This window comes from Abramis brama (genome assembly GCF_963993115.1).
Source record: "Abramis brama genome assembly, chromosome: 8".
In the NCBI taxonomy this organism is placed as follows: domain Eukaryota; kingdom Metazoa; phylum Chordata; class Actinopteri; order Cypriniformes; family Leuciscidae; genus Abramis; species Abramis brama.
Window position 1 is genome coordinate 11,669,533 of NC_139970.1, and position 20,069 is coordinate 11,689,601.

General features: G+C 38.4%; 1 protein-coding gene across 3 annotated transcripts in view; it reads left to right on the forward strand.

The window, feature by feature from the left end:
* The window catches only part of ppp1r9ala (protein phosphatase 1 regulatory subunit 9A-like A), a 53,867-nt gene that overhangs the window by 15,784 nt on the left and 18,014 nt on the right, over positions 1-20,069 (forward strand). For all 3 annotated transcript variants that reach the window (XM_084122766.1, XM_084122767.1, XM_084122768.1), the window contains exons 3-5: positions 14,601-14,733; positions 15,515-15,635; positions 19,600-19,704. In XM_084122766.1, the coding sequence (XP_083978892.1) occupies positions 14,601-14,733; positions 15,515-15,635; positions 19,600-19,704 (359 nt within the window). The remainder of the gene's footprint in view (positions 1-14,600; positions 14,734-15,514; positions 15,636-19,599; positions 19,705-20,069) is intronic.

The window sequence follows — 20,069 nt, forward strand, 5'->3', positions numbered from 1 at the left end:
GTAATTTTAGGAATTTTAGGACCAAAATATTCATTCTGTTTAAAAATGACAACCTATAATATTCGACAGGCCGATTTTGGGTCCATTTGATTTCGCTTAACAAATTCAGTGGTTCAAATTCGACATGAAATGTGTCTGTTGCTCTATTTTATCGAGTCAGGATATTTCCTTCATCCTCACACATGTCTGTTGTTGTTATATTTAGCAACACAAGGTGTGTTCCTCCTGTTTAGGGTTTTAATGTGCATTTGTGTGCTGTTGTGTTCTGGTTTGGCCGTTGTAGCGTGTGTGTGTGTGTGTGTGTGTCCCATGGGTTTATGAAGTGCACCTGTCGGTCGCCCCACCTCTTACCGTTCACTCCAGGAAGTTCAACAGCCTCTCCTCAAAGCTACACAAAAGTCTGAACAAACACACGGGTGTGGTGTAAACACGGGAATACTCATGTTTCTGTGACACACATCCGCCGTCACCTGAGGAATGTAACTCTCTCTCTTTGTGTCTCTCTCTCTGACATACTTTAATTGAACATATTTTGGAAATACTCACCCTAATCAAGGGGTATGTGTAAAATAGTGCACTATGTTAGCAGTATGGTTGGGATTCTCAGATGATATATTTGGCCAAATGTGCAGTAAACAACCAGAACACACTGTGTGGAGTACTGTATCCCACAATGCTGTGCGCTTGACTTGACACTGAGATCAATGAACTGGAAATAATATCATCTCCTTCTTGACTCATCATTTGATCTCACTGCCAAAAGTTAACTACTAGGGCTGTCAATGTAAAAGGCATAGTTCACCCAGAAAGGAAATTTGTCTCATGTTGCTCCAAACCTGTGTGACTTGCTTGCTTCTACAGAACACACTTATTAGTTTACACACAGATATGAATTAATATTTAAAGCTGAACATTCAGAGCTGATTGGAAATATTAGTGATTATTATTGTGAACGCACACAGCAGTCGCTCACAGTAGTTTATAAGTAAATCATAGTGAAAGATCTTTACTTTCGTTTTATTTATAATTAAACGCAGATGAGACGGATAATGTGCAGTGTTTGTATGAAGAAATTTAAATCAAAGCTTGAAATGATTGAAAGTCTGTATATTTCCTCAACGAAGCCTCAGAAATATGCATATATTTTTAGTTTTTGGTAGCTGAGAAGTAGAGTGATCATAAATAATTCATGTTAACAATGAAAAGGATTTATTAAACTGAATTACACATTGCAACAGTAAGGTCAAGTGATAATGTAGAATAGGCTACTGATTGGTGTAAAATTCAGTCTCTACTGTTGCTAAATTGCAGGATATGTGTGATGATAAAAAGAGATATTAAAAACATAATCCGCGCAGGAGACGCCGTTTCCAACTTCAAGGCTTTATGTGTGTGTGCTCCGAAACGGACCGCAACTAGTCAAGCAAACTATACAGGCCTTGTGTGTGCGTCTAAACGATCAAATACACACAAAATATGTCAAAATGACCGGCTTGGAGTGTATTCACTTGGAGAGTATATAGTCTATATCGTGATTTGATTGTGTATTGACCTACTTTTTATTTATTCATCCAAGATTTGACATTTTGTGATTCAGTCCGTGTTTTCCGCATTGTGGAAATCATAGGGCCCTACTTTTGCAAGAGATGAAATGCATATGGAAGTCTATTTGTTCAGAGACAAGCAGCTATAGAAATTCACTAGTGTGATCATGTAAGGTGCCTGCATCATCAATAAGAGTGGACTTTCGCAATATTGGATGGATTGCGTTCATACCATCAGTGAATTGTATTGTATTGTGACTGCGGTAGGTGCGGTTTGGGTGCTTTCACACCAACCAACAAACTGAAATCAACAGACTCAAGTCTTTCCCACATGATTTTGTGAGAATAAATGTGTGAGAGAAATATAAAATACTGGAAAATCTTGTGTTCCCAGATGTTAGTTTGGCTGACAGATGCTTTGCCAAAGCAGTGGCGCAAAAAATAATGTTACAGACATTTTATATTATGAGAAATGTAAAAATATTTTGAACATTATATCAATTCAATATTTTCAAAATTCAAAATTTGTTTATGTTGTCACATACAATGACATTCATTAAATTTTATGTGAGACTTCATTGTCCAAATACTTTATGGGGCCACTGTAAGTAGAAATACTGTAACCCAAAGCAAATGAATAATAACATAGTTTTGTAAACTCTGAAACAGTTACTCATTAATAATTGGTTATAAAGTACAGCATGGGTACGGTTCTCTGGCGCTTTTCTTTTTCACAATCATGACACATGCATGATGGAAATGAATCAAAATGTCATGTTGTAAATTCTCAGGAGTGTGTGAGGTGGTGTTGTACAGGTGTGCTGCTGGTGTTTAGGGATCAAGAGGCATTTATTTGTCATTTGCACAATTAACGCTGGGGAAAACTGGGCATTGAAATACTGGTGACGAGGCTCAGACATACAGTAATATTAACAGGAACATACACAAATACAAACCCACAAATTTAGTAAACATGACCACACACACAAATGGAGCACTGGGATATTAAAGAGACGTGCTATCCTGCAGGCAGAGCAATAAAAGGTAGACAAAGCAATAAAAACAATAAAATGTGGACAAGCAATAATAATAAGTGGCAGTAACAAATACAATCAAGTCTAAAGTCTCGTTCACACCAAGGATGATAACGATAAAGTGCAAAAAATCATTCTCAATATTAAATAGTAGAGTTCACAATATAGCTATAACGATAACGGCACAGAGAAACAGATTATGAGTGATAAAAACATTGGCAGCCAATCAGAATCCTTCCTGATGTAATGAGCTTGAGCATTTAAAGTGATAGACAAGCAAGTGAACGGGCCTTTAACGGTGTAAAGAGTATTAAGTAGTCCTGAGTAAGAATACTGAGGTAGAAATCTTCGAGTCCGAAGTGGCAGTAAAAAGTGACATTGAATTGACGCAGAGCTAGATGAATAAATACAAGAGTGCATTAATAAATACAATAAATAGTAAAAGTATTAAGAGCAGTAAGTAGAACTGAGTGAGAAACTGAGAAGTCGTCTCAATGTCCAAGTGGCAGTAATAAAGTGTCGGTAGTACAGTGTTGCAGATCTAGATGAAGGACAGCTAGCTGGTAAGCAGTCTGATGGCTTGAAGAGAAAAGCTGTTCTTCAGTCTGGATGGATCGTAAGCGTCTGCCAGACGACAGTGTAGTAACGGGTGGTGAGCAGTGTGAGTGCAGTCCCTGATGATGCTGCGGGCCTTTCTCAAGCAGCCTGTCTGGTGACTGTCCTGTAAGGCTGGGAGTTTGTGTCCTGTGATGAGATTAGATGTTCTCTCCACTCTCTGAAGAGCTTTTGGTCGGAGGTAGAGCAGTTGCAATACCATACAGTGATGCAGCCGGTCTGAATGCTCTCAGTGGTGCAGCGATAGAAGTTTGACATGATGTCAGAGGAGATGCCAAATCTCTGCAGCCTCTGCAGGAATAGAGACGCTGACGGGCTGTTCTCAATGATGTCTTAGTGTAGGCTCCAGGAAAGGTCCTCGGAGATGTGAATGCCAATGTAGAGTAGCTCCTAACTCTCTACTTCCACCCAATTGATGTTAAGGGGAACGTGACCACCTCTCTGTGACTTACTGTAGTCCACAATCATCTCCTTGGGATGCTTCTCAATACTCAAATTGATGCTTCCTCGTTTCCTCGCTCCTCGCTCCTCCGTCCTCCAGCCTATGACCCGGTAACCAGCCATCTTGAAGGACATCTCAATTCTCTAGTTGCACCACGAGGAGGCGAGGAGCGATGAGCGAGGATGCACAGGTGTATCCTATGTGGATAAATTCTCCTCCCCCTTAACATCTGTCGCAATCATTTTCATTTATGCTTACTTCTGCCGTTTAAATAAACCATATATCGCACATAAATCAACAGAACATATTGCTTTATCTTTATTATTTCATAAATAACCTAACTTAATTACATAAGGGCAGATCCTTTGAGCACAGCTGATGACGCTTTGAAGTGACAAACATTTTCCTTCAATTCCTCCGTCCTCTTTCTTTCCTTGCAGCCTTCCCAAACGAAACGAGGATGCACAAATAAGATATGAGAAGCACCCTTGGTCTTGCTGATGTTTAAAGAGAGATTGTTGTCAGCACATCATACTGAGAGTGCATTGACCTCATCTCTGTAGGATGTCTTGTCACCATCCATGATGAGTCCTAGGATGGTTGTATCATTAGCAAATTTGAATATGATGTTGGAGCTGTGCTTAGCAGAGCGATCGTGAGTAAACGGGGAGTACAGGAGAGGGCCGAGTACACCCCCCTGTGGGGCACCAGTGCTGAGTGTGAGGGAGGAGGCTGTGTGGAGGCCAATTCTGTCCACCTGGGGTCTGCCAGTCTGGAAGTCCAAGACACCGTTACATAAGTGACTCAGATCATAAGTGACTCTTTAGTCCCAGATCCTTAGTTTGGCTGTAAGTTTGGTAGTGATGGTGGTGTTGAATAGCTGTTATCACATAGGTGTCTCTACTCTCCAGCTGTTTCAGGGCAGTGTACGGCCATTGAGATAGCGTCATCAGTGGATTTGTTTGTCCGGTAAGCAAACTGAAATGGTGTCATGTAGAGATGATAATGAAATGGTGTCCTATTACTTTTTTTATCGTTTAACCAAAAAATTAATCTAGCATTAAAAGTATATAGTTTTAAATTCACCATGAAATCAAAATGGACAATTTTTGGAGTATTTATAATACATTAAAAAAAACATGTCCCCTCTTAATTTTTTATCAAAAATATAATTGTCACAGCAATTAGTAACCAATCAATTCCCGATGGAAAAAAATCAAGTCCCATGTAAATTAAAATATTGTTGACATAATATCGACCTCATATAAAAAAAGAATAGAAAATAAATTGTCTCATGTTGCACTCCTGAGTTTGATGATCAGTGCATTTTAAAGGTCAAGTACATTATTTTACACATAATTTGTTAAAAAAATAATAATAAATAGATTTTTTAAAAAAATCCTATTTCAGACACAATATTGTAGGCTACATGACTTGTAGAAATGTCCTATTAAGTTTTTGGTTATAATGTTAGATGGCTGCTTCCTTGCTTAATGAAAAAGTGCATTCAATCAGGAAATATATATATATTTTTTTTAATCATCTTTGCTTCTGTTTGTGGGCATGTGTTTGTATGTATACATTAGTACGAGTTCACGGGTGGGAAGTCACGGGTTTGACTGCCGTTCCAGTGCACTTTCACGGGTATAAGGTTGGAAAAACACGGGTTACAGGTTGCCTGGAACGATGTACTCCCAGTTACGAGTTGGAAAAACACGGGTTACAGGTTGCCTGGAACGCAGCATAACATTTGAGGGCAGCAATTTTATTCATAATGTGGAAATAATAACGGAGAAATTTGAATACTTCTCACTAGATTTCGCAGCGATGTTATTACTTCTGTGGCGAATTCAAATGCTTTCTTTACTGGATCTCTTAGCGCTGTGTAGTAACAGTGTGCTTGATCAAGATTGGCTCGCTTTGCACTGACATTGGTCCAAACTCATAACGGCCCGTTAAGAACAAATGAGCTGCGAGGTTTCGTTCCGCTTTCGTCAAGTTTGCCATTTGATGTTGGGCAATGCTGTGGTGGTCACGCCAGCGCGAATGCTAACTCAATTTGGGTCGGCAGGAAAAATGGTCCAATGAATCGTTCGGTTTGAAATGCGTACCGAACCGAAAGCCTTGTAGCCTACCGAACGGTTCAATACGAATACGTGTATCATTACACCCCTAGTATACATACAAATATGCATGTGTGTGTTCCATTCAAATTTTTGTAACTGTGATCACATCTCTTGCTCCACCAATCCCTGCTGAAATCTGGGAAATGTTTCCTGGAACATGATTTGAGTTTGCTTCACCTCACACAGCTTGTGTGTGTGTGTGTAAGACACTTCTCTGTTGAAGCTTAAATGAGTTGGACAGTATTGTCTTTGAAGGGAGAGATGGAGACATACAGGGGAGATTGGTCTAGGATTCCAGACTTTCTCTGGACTGGAGTTGTATAAATGTAAATGTGAAGCAGATGTACAGTATAAGTATTAATTTACCCACATTACAAATATCAGGACATAAAACATGCACAGTGGTCAGGCATTAAGCATTCTGTCTCCATTTGCTCATCCTCATTTTGCCCCAAATTCTTCTCTGCTCTTCAGAAGAATGTTCACACTGCTCTTTTCCCATACACTGAAAGCATTCAGTGACCAAGGGCTTTAAAAGTCCAAACAGGTATTAAGGAAAGTGTCAAAAAAGCCCTCCATGTGATTTCTTTCTGATGATTCCTATTCACTTTTTCTGAGAAATGCGTCCAAATTGGTTAATCACTAATTCTCAAATCTCATGCATTCTTTTGCAGCATCTTAAAACTTTGTACATTAAGATGCATCATGGCAGGTTTGATGATGTTAATACAAGACATCATTGGATCTCGCACATATGGTGACTGATGAAGTCAAGCTTTTGTGTGTAGGTCTAATTTCTTAGGCATCTCATCCCGTTGCTAATTCTAAAGTGTCATTTTAGAGCTAGTAACAGTTTTAATCCATCCCCTGTGATCTTTGTTCAATAATAAAAAACAATAGACCCTTTTACAGTTGGTAAACATGGTGACGTATTTGTGTGGGCGGGGCTTAGCTGGAGGCAGAAAGATCCCTCTGGCCGCTTCACTAACGCTAGTTTGCAAGTTTTGTTAGCTTGTTTTTTAACAATGACTGGAGAAAATCAGATTTTGTCTTAATGTGCAAGGTCACTCACTGTCCAGGACCGCGATTGTTATTTGCAAAAGTTCATTTTAACGGACGGAACCAGATGACCGTACACGCTCAGTCAATGGACGATCTGACAGGATTAACGTTAACGCTAACGTTACCTCCAGTTGAGTGGCCTGACTTCTACACCTACCCGATAGAGAAACCGAGGGTAAAGAGAAACTGAGGGCATATATATATATATATATATATATATATATATATATATATATATATATATATATATATATATATATATATATATATTTAGATGCTATAACTATGTGCTGAATGGTCATGTAAAGACTTGTGTGGTACGATCCGCAGTTCTGCCTAGCCAGCGCCAAGAAGACGGCAATGTAAAGAGTGACACTACGGTGCAATTTTAATGATATGAATATTTTCTAGAAATAAAAATTCCAGATACAGCATACTCATTTTTCATCGATTCTTGCACCCAACAACACAACAAGATGACATTTAATAATAAAAAGAATAATTTAAGCTCCTTATTATGTAGCCGAATCTGTGCTGGTTTGTATTGGCCGCCTCCAGTTTTCCGTTTGTTTTGCCTCCAGCTAGCGCCGTGACGTAACTGTGACGTCCGCGCAAAAGGGGTCTATAAAAAACGGCTTAAGCCTTTGATATGCAGACTAATGCAGTTATTGGAGAGAGATTGATAAACTGATTAAGCGTGTGTGAATTACCTGAGTCTGTGTCAGCAGCATTTATTGCAGCCTTGATATGATATTGTTTATCGCCAAACCCTATTACAGTGGTTAACGGCTCTCTGGAGAGGAAGATTATCAGTAAATAATGACATTCAATTGAATCTAGTCTCTCACACAAAGCTGTCACATGACTATGGTAGATGTAGTGGATTTAGAACATGAGTCGTATCATATTTAACACCTGTGATACTTTATTTCTTCTGTGGGATATGGAACAATATTAGTATAAACAGTAATTTTTTTGGTTCCCAAACTGTAACTGCTCTCTACATGAGGACGAGAGAGGAGGTCAGAAGTCAGACAGGAAGGTGTTTGAATGTTGTAGTGTAGCTGAAGCAGGTGTGAACAGCACAGCACAGATTCTCTTCCTCACTCTCAGAGACCAGGACTGATCAGGTTTCAGCAATGAAAAGGAACATTGTTTGAATCGCTGGCGTCGTCCAGGGCAACCGGAGAGATGGAAGAGAGACAGAAAGAAAGAGAAGGAGAAAAAGAGGCCAAGTGTAACCACAGAGCAGTGTGAGGTCAGCGCAGGCCTGCTATTCATCACACACGCACACACATACTCTCATAATTTTAACAGTTAATTAACACGCAATCATTGCAGTTTCTCAGTCTCGCTATTATTTTTCTAGATGGAGATTCACAGGTTTATTCTCTGGTGGGTGTAAGTCATTTTTAAATTGGGATGTTGTCTCGCTTTCCAGGAAATATATAAAAATAAATACATTTACTTGAGAAGCAAAATTTGATTAGATAAGACTTGTTTTTAGAGAATTTATCTTGAACAATGCTATTGTTTCTCCATTTTCAAATATAAACTTCAAAGACACATTCTCTGAAAACAAGTCTTAGAAGCTTCTCAAGAGAATTTGATCTTGTTTTAAGGATAAGATATTGTTCTTTAAATCAAGACAAAAATATTGATTTTAGATTTTTTTTTCTTCTCCGGTGTAACAAGCTTCTAAAGTTCAGCAGACATTGAGTCAGTGGGTGAACTGCATTGAGAGATTTCTGTTCAGTCGCTTCCGTGAAGATTCATGCGGAGCTTTTCTTTTCTAATGTGCCGCCCAGCCGACATTTGCCGACTGTTGTTTAGATTAAATCCTGTGAGGAGTGTGGAGGAATCTACAGCGCCATGGCTGAAGAAATCCTATTTTACACAAGTTCTGTGCATGCAGTCTGAATTAAAGGGAATAAGTTAAAAGAAGTGATTAAATGGCTACAAGTGTTTCTCTTGCATTGTGAGTGCAACCACTTTGAAGAGAATGACTAATAAATCAATTGAAAGGATTCATGGACATGGAATTCAAAGGGAACTTATTATGCCCCTTTTCACAAGATGTAATATAAGTCTCTGGTGTCCCAAGAATGTGTCTATGAAGTTTCAGGTCAAAATACCCCAGAGATCATTTATTATATCTTGTCAAATTTGCCCCTATTTGGGTGTGAGGAAAAACACGCCATTTTTGTGTGTGTCCCTTTAAATGCAAATGAGCTGCTGCTCTCTCTCTCTCTCTCTCTCTCTCTCTCTCTCTATATATATATATATATATATATATCAAATTGTCCTTAAATTCTTGTTTGTTTTTTTATTAGTCTATTAAGTATTAAAATGTCTTAAGTTTCATTCAAACATAAAAATTTGGTACAAAAGCAGTGTGTTTTTGTTTAGCTTGTAGTTAAGACCAATTATTATTGGTTAGGAAAGTTAGTCCCTGTGGTTGAGAGAGGAGACTGTGTGTGTGTAGACAGAGAGACGTCTAGTCGTGTGGATTGGAGATTATGTTCAGGGTCAGGAAGCTGAACACTTTTTTCCAGTTTTTGTTTGACTACATCAATTTATATATCACCATCTCCAACCCAACCCTGTTCGGTTTCCATGTTTTATGGGGACTTTCCATAGATATTTAGATTTTTATACTGTACAAACTGTATTATTTCCCCTAACCTTACCCATCACAGAAAACTCCATACATTTTTACATAAAAAAAAAAAGCATTCCTTTACAAGCCATTTTCCTCATGGGAACCAAAAAAAGTCCCCTCAGGGTCATGTCTGGTATTACTGAATGTCCCACAACATAGGGTTTACCAGGACCACACACACAAACATGCACGGACATGCGTGCACACACACTGTTTTTGTTTTTAGAGATGTCATATTCTAGACTTCTAGAGTCCACTAAGTGATCTTAGTCAAGATTTCATGTACCAGAAGAAGTTGTAATGTATTAAACAGACAGTTTTTGCTACTGTACCTTTAAGGTTTCTATATGTAAATGACAAGTATTTTTTACCAGAAGAGAGTGCAACAGTTATTGAAAAAAAAAATATTTTTAATAACTTAAGGCTTTAAAGACCCACATACTGTGAGCTACGGTGTTGCTAATTGATGGTATATGCTTTTGATCAAACCATCAATCTGCATAATTTAAACCTATTTTTTAATCTGATTGTCATCTGCAATGCTTCATGGGATTGTAGTTCTTTCCCTAATTAAAGCAGAGTAACTTTGTCTTTTTGTCTGATTTTCAATAGTTTTTTTTTAAGTTTGTAATGTTGTGATTCACCTCATGGCTGCTTGGTTTAGCTCATGGCTTATAAAATCTTTTAAGAAGACTTTTTGTTTTTAAATCCCTATGGGACAAATACTTCAGGAACCAATGTATCTGAAAAAGTGGACACACACTGTTGCACTCTGTAGTTCTCATCTTTCATCAGGACTCGCCAAGTAAGTGAATGAATGTGGAATAAGTGATGTGTAATTAATATGTAAATGTCTGTGGTCATATGGTAATGAATCATGGTTTTGACATCATAATCATGATCTGCTTTTCAGTTTGGCTTCAGTAAATATTCTGCACTCTTATGTAAAAGAGCAAGAAAGGTCCACAATAAGACTTTTTTAAATCAATCTGATGTCTGCTGTTAAGTGTGAAATTATTTGATCAATCTCTAAATATAGTGTTTTTAAAATGTATTGATAAAATATAACATTGTTCCAACACATGCAGCTTTCTAGACTGAATCCAGTGAATCTGCCTCAGTCTGTGCTGTAATTTGACTTTGGCCCTCGTGTGAATTTGGCATCATCCTGATATATTGATATATTTCATCACATGAGAGCTCAGCACGTTTGCTGTGAGTTGCAGCGCTGTTTTCTGTGCAGTGATGCGGTTGTTTCTCTGTAATAAAGTTACTCTTTTCTGCTCCTAGTTTTAAAGCTATTTAATTCAAACCACAACCCTCAATGATATAAACCCAGATTGCGAAATACTTTGGACCCTTCAGAAATGTTCTTTTCCCCTAAAACTGCAGATCTGTAGTTTGAGAATCTCTCTAAACCTCCACAGAAAGAGCGGTTAGTTATGATGGTATCTGTCTCTGTGTCTTTCCGTCTTAGTAAAAGTTTGTGGCTCTCGGACGGATTATATGATGATAACAACATCAATTTCCTGTCTGATGAAAGTATGACGCGACTCAGCTGAGCTGACTGACTGCTGTTGGCCTGCTTTGTGCATGTTCATGTGTAGTCGCTCAAGCTCCGACATGCTCCTGGTATTCCACAAACAGGACATGTTTACCAGGTTAAATCACACCTCAGAGTCCAAATCAGTGGACTGATCACATTCCCTCTTCGACACTGAATGAATTGAATTTAATGAGAGACATACCTGAGTTTCTCTTCAGATCTACAGAGCCTTGGTGGAAAAAGTGTGTGTGTGAGAGAGAGAGAGAGAGAGTGCTGGCATGGATTTGTGCTTCGACTTTGTTCATTCAAAGTTTGGAGTCCGGTCTGTGTGTCTCTCAACAAAATAATACTTAATTTAGGATAGTTTGACTCTCTCTACAGTTGGATTCATTTTATATTGAGTTTCCCCTCCAATTTCTTCTCTCAGACTGATAAAATATAATTAGTGGAAGCCAGTGAGATCATTTTACTCAAACCCAAAGTTTTATTGTTACTCTCTCACAGTGATCCGACTTAATCCGCTTTCACTCACATATTTAACTCTATCCATTATGCAGAAACAGATCACATACTATTTAAAGGCATATTTCAGCCAAAAAAAAAAAAAGACAATCGTCATTATTTTACTGTTACAGTATGTCGTTCCAAATCTGTGTGACTGTAATAACACAAATTATTTTGAAATGTCTAGAAGATTGTTTGTCAAACAAAAATAAAAGGGGACTGTTGGACTGTCAAGCTCCTAAGTAAATAAAAAAAATATAAAAAAACGTAAGTCCTTTAAATGAGGGAAGACCAAAGTCGATATTTATTGAAAATGTCTACCACCATCATAGTTCCCAAATCTTATTTGCCCTCATGCTTATAAGAAAATAAGGCATACTTAATATTTTTGGAATGAAATGTGGGGTGAAGAATTTTTTTAAATAAACTATGAATAAAATCTAATAAATTCTACACAATTACAATTATTTGGAATGTTCAACCAAAAATGAAAATTGTCAAAATTTGCTCACCCTTCATCTTTCAAAGACAAATGAAGATGTTTTAGTGAAACCTGAGAGATTTCTATCCCTCCAACCAAAGGCCATTCACCCAATGATTTTACATTTCAAAAAGTTCATAATGACATTATAAAAGTAATCCATATGAAGTTTTGGTGTAATGTACTGGCCCCTAAAGGGCACGGTGGTGGAAAAAATATGAGATAATAATAATAAGTCAATGCCCTTGGGCTCTCTCGGAAATGTTTTGCTTTCCCCCGAGAAACTTTGCGTTTGCTGGCAAAACCTTTGCGTTTTCCCGAGAAACTTTGCATTCGGTCGCGAAACCTTTGCGTTCCCCGAAAAACTTTGTGTTTGTTCGCAAAACATTTGCATTCCCCCGAAAAACTTTGCGTTCGCTTGCGAAACCCTTGCATTCCCCCAAAAAACTTTACGTTCCCCCAAGAAACTTTGCGTTCGTTCGCAAAACCTTTGCGTTCCGCCGAAAAACTTTGCGTTCCCCCAAGAAACTTTGCGTTCGTTCGCAAAACCTTTGCGTTCCGCCGAAAAACTTTGCGTTCCCCCGAGAAACTTTGCGTTCACTCACTAAACATTTGCGTTTCCCCAAGAAACTTTGCGTTCACTCACTAAACCTTTGCGTTTTCCCGAGAATCTTTGCGTTCGCTTGCGAAACCTTTGCGTTCCCCCAAAAACTTTGCGTTCGTTCGCAAAACCTTTGCATTCCCCCGAAAAACTTTTGCGTTCCCCCGAAAAACGTTTGCGTTCCCCCGAGAAACTTTGCGTTTTCCCAAGAAACTTTACGTTCACTCACTAAACATTTGCGTTCCCCTAAGAAACTTTGTGTTCGCTCGCGAAACCTTTGCGTTCCCCTGAGAAACTTTGCGTTTTCCCAAGAAACTTTACGTTCACTCACTAAACATTTGCGTTCCCCCAAGAAACTTTGTGTTCGCTCGCGAAACCTTTGCGTTCCCCGAAAAACTTTGCGTTCGCTTGCGAACCCTTTGCGTTCCCCCCAAAACTTTGCGTTCGTTCGCAAAACCTTTGCATTCCCCCGAAAAACTTTGCGTTCCCCCAAGAAACTTTGCGTTCGTTCGCAAAACCTTTGCATTCCCCCGAAAAACTTTGCATTCCCCCAAGAAACTTTGTGTTCGCTTGCGAACCCTTTGCGTTCCCCCGAAAAACTTCACGTTCCCCCAAGAAACTTTGTGTTCGCTCGCGAAACCTTTGCGTTCCCCCCGAAAAACTTTTGTTCCCCCGAGAAACTTTGTGTTCGCTTGCGAACCCTTTGCGTTCCCCCGAAAAACTTTGCGTTCCCCCGAAAAACTTTTGCGTTCCCCCGAGAAACTTTGCATTCACTCACTAAACATTTGCGTTTCCCCAAGAAACTTTGCGTTCACTCACTAAACCTTTGCGTTTTCCCGAGAATCTTTGCGTTCGCTTGCGAAACCTTTGCGTTCCCCCAAAAACTTTGCGTTCGTTCGCAAAACCTTTGCGTTCCCCCAAGAAACTTTGTGTTCGCTCGCGAAACCTTTGCGTTCCCCCAAAAAACGTTTGCGTTCCCCTGAGAAACTTTTGCGTTTCCCCGAGAAACTTTGCGTTCGCTTGCGAACCCTTTGCGTTCCCCCAAAAACTTTGTTCACTCGCGAAACCTTTGCGTTCCCCCGAAAAACTTTACGTTCCCCCAAGAAACTTTGCGTTCGTTCGCAAAACCTTTGCGTTCCCCCGAGAAACTTTGCGTTCACTCACTAAACATTTGCGTTTCCCCAAGAAACTTTGCGTTCACTCACTAAACCTTTGCGTTCCCCCAAAAACTTTGCGTTCGTTCGCAAAACCTTTGCATTCCCCCGAAAAACTTTGCGTTCCCCCAAGAAACTTTGCGTTCGTTCGCAAAACCTTTGCGTTCCCCCGAGAAACTTTGCGTTCTCTCACTAAACATTTGCGTTTCCCCAAGAAACTTTGCGTCCACTCACTAAACCTTTGCGTTCGCTGTTGTTTTGTTTAGAAAGAATTTGTTGTTTGTGGCTGAAAAAAAACAGCCAAAAAAACAACAATCTATAATAATAAAATAATAAGCTGTCCATTATATTTGTTGCTTGTTCTTTGTTAAACAGTTGCTGTAAGAGCAGCTGCACTGCAGAACTGTGACCCTATCATTTTGTAAAACCATGGAATAGATTCATCGGATATACATTTTTTTTTTAAAAACCTTCTGACTAAAGAATGACTAAATCTGTAAAAGTGATTTTGTGTGTGTGTGTGCAGTTATTGTTTTGAAGTGATTTTATTTTTAGTAGACAAGGGCTGCTTTCACCGGGCTGATATTAAAGCAGAGAGGAAGCCCTTCTTTGGCAAGACTGTAGAGAAACTGATTACAGCTTTGATGTTTTGGTTTCTGTGAAATGTCCACTGTTTTTGCAATAACTGAGATACTGACCTGTGATCTAGGAAGGGGTCTCATCTTCATAATACACATAATAAGCAGTCTTAAAGATTCTGAAAGTAAATGAACAGTTATTGTGTGTTATTAGCTGTAATTGATCTTGAGTTGTGTTTGTGGTGTCTCAGGTGTACAGCACGTTCTCCAATGAAGACTACGACCGGAGGAATGACGACGTGGATCCTGTGGCGGCGTCTGCGGAGTACGAGCTGGAGAAACGGGTGGAGAAGATGGACGTGTTTCCCGTGGAGATAGAGAAAGGTGAGGATGTGTCTTTCACAAAATACTCTTGACTCTTTCTGGGATTTATTGATTAAAACAACAACAGTCAAAACAATTTCAATTTGAGTTTAACTTTTAAAGACCACATTCTGCACCTTTCTATCGTTGTTATAAATCAACTTGAAATGTCATACAGGGTTTTTCCGCACCAGAAACCGCCATAATATTAGTTTTCATGCAAATTTTTTCCATCCTCTCACTGACCCTTAAATTAAGGCCCATTCACAACAAGAATTATCATTCTAAAGGTTACGATAAAGATATAGCTTTAAAAATCTTTCTAAATGTATAAGAATAGCAGTTCACACCACAACTATAAGGATAACGACACTGAGAAAATATCGTTGGAATCACTTTCAGAACAATTTTTTTCCAGCTAATGAACGATAAAAACATTGACAGCCAATCAGAATCCTTCCAACTTTAATGAGCTCGAGCATTTAAAGTGGCAGACTGGAAAACTGCAGTGCACACTTCGTTTAACAGAACGACATCGTCTGCTGGTGTGGACGTTAATATAGTTATTGTTATAGTTATATTTATAGTTATCGCTCTTTGTGTGAACGGGCCTTTAAACTGTTTTTGTAGGTGGCGACAAGTGAAGTGACTGTTACGAAAGGCATTTGTCTTAGAATCATTCATTCAAGAGATTCAAGAGAAACGCTGATTCATCCAGGAATGAAACAAGTGAAATATTTACGAGTGAGTCATTTAATCATTCTGCCTTTCTTTTTCTCTCTTTTTACTTGTCTTTGTGTAGGTGATAAAGGGCTGGGGATCAGTATTATAGGGATGGGTGTTGGGGCAGACCAGGGTCTGGAGAAACTGGGCATCTTTGTCAAGACCATCACGCAGGATGGAGCCGCAGAGAGAGATGGGAGGTGAGATCTTTTGATTCATCAAAAGATTATAAGTTTGCACCGGTACAGTAGAATTTCTCACAACAAGCAGTGAATTACTGAGCAGGGCAGTAATTATCAGTTACCAGCTGTGACACATCTGGAACCTCACATGTAGCCTCCTTTACATGGGGTTTACTGTGGGTTTTTACACCTGCTTTTCATCCAGCACACGAAAAAACACACACCTCTCCTCAACAGGTCCTGATATTCTATATTAGAGCCGCACAATCATTTGTTAAAAGATTGTGATCTCGATTCAAACACACAACCGATTCCTAAATGACAACAATTCGGCTTTGTTTATTAAACATTTGACAAGTACGATCACAGTGAACATTCAAACCTGGGTTGCCGCTGATCCAGAGAGCAGTTGACGTGTATAGATATGAAACTGCTTCACAAACCGTCTTTTCAATCATTTCTGTCTTACAATAATTCAAATTGTCACAGAAGTGCTGGGATAAAAGTAGTTTGGATATAAACACTGATGTCTGCGGTAGTGATTAAATTAGAGCAATTCACCTTTCGAAAGTAACTTGACGCTTCAAATTAACGATTGTATCAATTACATTGTTACACCAGTAGGTGGCGACAAGTGAAGTGACTGTTACAAAAGGTATTTGTCTTAGAATCATTCATTCAAGAGATTCAAGAGAAACGCTGATTCATCCAGGAATGAAACAAGTGAAGTCTGAGTGAGTCATTGAATCATTCATTCAAACCGTTTTTTTTTTTTTTTAATTATTCATTCAAATTAAGTGCAAAATGTTAACGTTTAAATCAGGACTGCAGCAATTAACATTTTGTCAGAACCTCTAGTAAGTTGCATGTTTTGTTTATTTTATCCATAATCATGGGGAGAATCGTGATCTCTATGTAAAAAATAAATAAAAGAAATCGTGATTCTCAGTTTATCCAGAATCGTGCAGCTCTTTCATATATTAGGCTATATCATCCTAATCAGACCAGTCGTCCAAATAATTGGAGCCAGCAAGTTTTTTCTTTTATTAATACTTTTTCCAGCCAGTATGCAGTAAATTGATCAAATGTGACTGTAGAGACATTATGACATTTTTATAAATTAGACTTTCTATTCATCAAATAATCCTGAACAAAATGTCACGTTTTTCACAAAAATATGAAGAGGCTCGACTGTTTTTATCATTGATAATAATCAGATGAGTTTCTTCAGCATCAAATCATCATATTAGAATGATTTCTGAAGGATCATGTGACACTGAAGACTGGAGTAATGTTGCTGAAAATTCAGCTTTGCATCACAGGAATAAATTACATTTTAAAATATATTCAAATACGAAACAGTTATTTTAAATTGTAATATTTCACAATATTTCTGTTTTTTTTTTTTATCAAATAAATGCAGCCTTGAAAAGCATAAGAGACTTCCTTCAAAAACATGAAAAGTCTGCCCCCGACCCCAAGCTTTTGAAGCGTGTGCGCGCTGGTGAACCCTGTTTCGGGTCATGTTGCAGCTGCAGTCGTGGTGGGCATGTCTGTGTTCTGCTTCCTGAGGGCAACTGAAGCAGGACACACACGTTTGATCTCTGTGATCGGCTGTCGAATGCTCTCTCTCCAAACACTCTGCATTTATGTCTCTGTCACAGCACAGAAAACACACTTCCTCTTCCCTGTGAATCTCAGCATTCGCTGCCAGCTGCTGACTCTTTGAAATACTCAGTGCCGTGTGGAAAAAGCAACCCAGCTGGGTATCAGGCCTCAGAGGTGTCAGCCGTAAACATGTTGTGATGTGTAGTTCGAGTGCAGATTAGGTGTGAGAAGTGTTAGCAGTCTGTCTTTGCCCAGAGAGGTGAGATTATTCATTCAGTGAGTCATGAACATGCGCTTAGCTTGTATTTTACGTGTCACAGTGCAGCATTAAGCAGCACTTTTACAACAGTGTGAAGTACATACAATGAAAAGATCCAGGGCCCGTATTCATAAAGAATCTTAATGCAAAGAGTAGCTCCTAGTGACAAAATCTTAAGAAAATTCTTAGAAATGTGGGCGTTTACTCTTAAAATTAAAGAAAGAATCCTAGTAAAGAAAAAAGTAATTCAGAAAGCATCTTAACCCTTAAAAGAGGTTTAAGGTTAAAATTGTTAGGAGCAATGGACGAGGACTTTTAAGAGGCTTAAGAGTTTCTTTAGCAGAGGAGAAAATGGCAGAAAGACGAAGAGGGAGAAGAAATGTGTTGCAGACAATGGATGACAGTGAGTTAATAAGATGCTATAGATTAGATCGTGCAGGGATCATGTTTGTGACTGATCTTATTAGAGACACGCTAATATCACAGCGCAGAAATGCCATAGCGCCTGAAATGAAAGTAATCACTACATTACGATATTTGGCAACTGGGAAAATTCCATGTTTGATACATTAAAACCAACATTCAAACCACCACTTAAATAGACATGCCAACAATCAGTGTAATTGGAAAGAGTGGAACAATTTTTATCATTCTAAGCAATCAAATACCTTATAGGAAATTAACAGCATGGAAAATAAAAAAAGGATTTATATACACATATAGGCCTATAATGTGTGTGTGTGTGTGTGTGTGTGTGTGTGTGTGTGTGTGTGTGTGTGTGTGACTCTGAGAGAACGGTCAAATAGGAAAAATTACGCATGTAAGTTCAAAGTGAAGGCTTAGAATAGACCCTATACTTAAAATCACTCTTTTTTTCCTTCTTGGACAACCAACCAATCACAGTCTTCAAAAGATTGTGTCATACATAGCAACGGGGTCAACCCCGCCTCCTCACTAAGATAAAAGTTTTTGTCTTTTCCTTACTCAGAGTTGCTCTCAGATCGGTCCCGAATCGCTTTTAAGCTAAGACTCCTACGTAAAAGTTTTTAAGCTAAATTAAGAGTTTTCTGAGAGGATTCTTAGAATCTTTATGAATACGGGCCCAGATGTTTAACATCGCCAGAGTGTCAACTTTTAGAGGATTACATTACAGTGGGGTTTGGAGCTTTGTTGAGGGCGATGTGTGTTTTGTAATCGGATATTAAAGTAAATTGTTACTTTTTGAATTGTTTAATTTTATTTCATGCATTTACTTAAAAATGCATTTCAAAACATCTGCACAAAGTATGCTGCCATATCTAAGGCCTGTAAAAAATGATATGATCAGTAAGTCATGGCAACATGTTTTACATGACTTTAGCTCATAAAAATAAGTAATTTCAACTTTTTTTTATTAGTTTTACAAAATTGAACTTTTTTTTTTTCTAAATTCAGTTGAATATAATTTTAATTTAAATGAATTATACAGCCCAGATTCTTTTTCTATTTTAATATATTTATAGCTGTAATTTATTCCTGTGATCAAAGCTGAATTTTCAGCATCATTACTCCAGTCTTCAGTGTCACATGATCCTTCAGAAATCCTGAAAAAAAAGAAGAAAATTAAGCAGCAAAAGCTGTTTTCAACACTGATAATAAAAATCATTGTTAATAACTGAGAATCAAAAAGTAATTGATCATAACTGCGCAGGTGTAACAGGTATTTAAATTGTGATAACAAATTGTAATTGTAAAATATTTCACAATGTTACTGTTTTTCTTTTTTGTCAAATAACTGCAGCTTTGGTGAGCAAAAGAGACTTCTTTCAAAAAACATTAAAATATTTTATTATACTAAACAAGAGATATACTATTGACGCAAGTGCTACAGTAATACACTAAAATGTGTATTGTTTAAGCTACTTTTTATTAGGAATATATAATGATGAATATCTACATATAATGCAAGAATGTGTAACTTTTGAAAGTAACAAACACTGGTTTGAGGTGTCACTAATATTGTTTGCTGTTTGGTTTGTAACTTAAGTATACATTAATAGTTGCTTAATGAGACACATGAAATCAAGATTACTTTTGTCAATGCAACGCATTAAACCTCTTCATGTTCTGTTCCAGGATCCAGGTGAATGATCAGATTGTGGAGGTGGATGGCATCAGTCTGGTTGGTGTGACGCAACACTTTGCTGCGACCGTCCTCAAGAACACGAAGGGAACTGTCAGGTCAGTTCTGCTCCGTCTGTTTGTCACATCAGTGGTTCTCAAAGTGTGTGGCGGCGACTGCAGGGCAGAAGAAGAAAACAAAAAACAAGAGCTGCTGTGGAAAAGGCATTCGAGGGTGTAAATGGCGGTTGGCTGTGTGCCTTATAAAGCGGCACCAAATGCCAAATTCCTCAGAATTTTTCCTCTTCAGATCGTTGACTTTGCACTGTCTGAACAAGCCCAAGATCATCATCATAAAGCTGCATCTCTGCAGCGACCGGCATCGCAAGCTGGGAACTAGAACAAGAAGCTGAGCTTGTGACGCAGCCGTCAAAAGAGCTCACTGCACACTGTTCATACAAATCAGCATCACTGAAATATTTGAC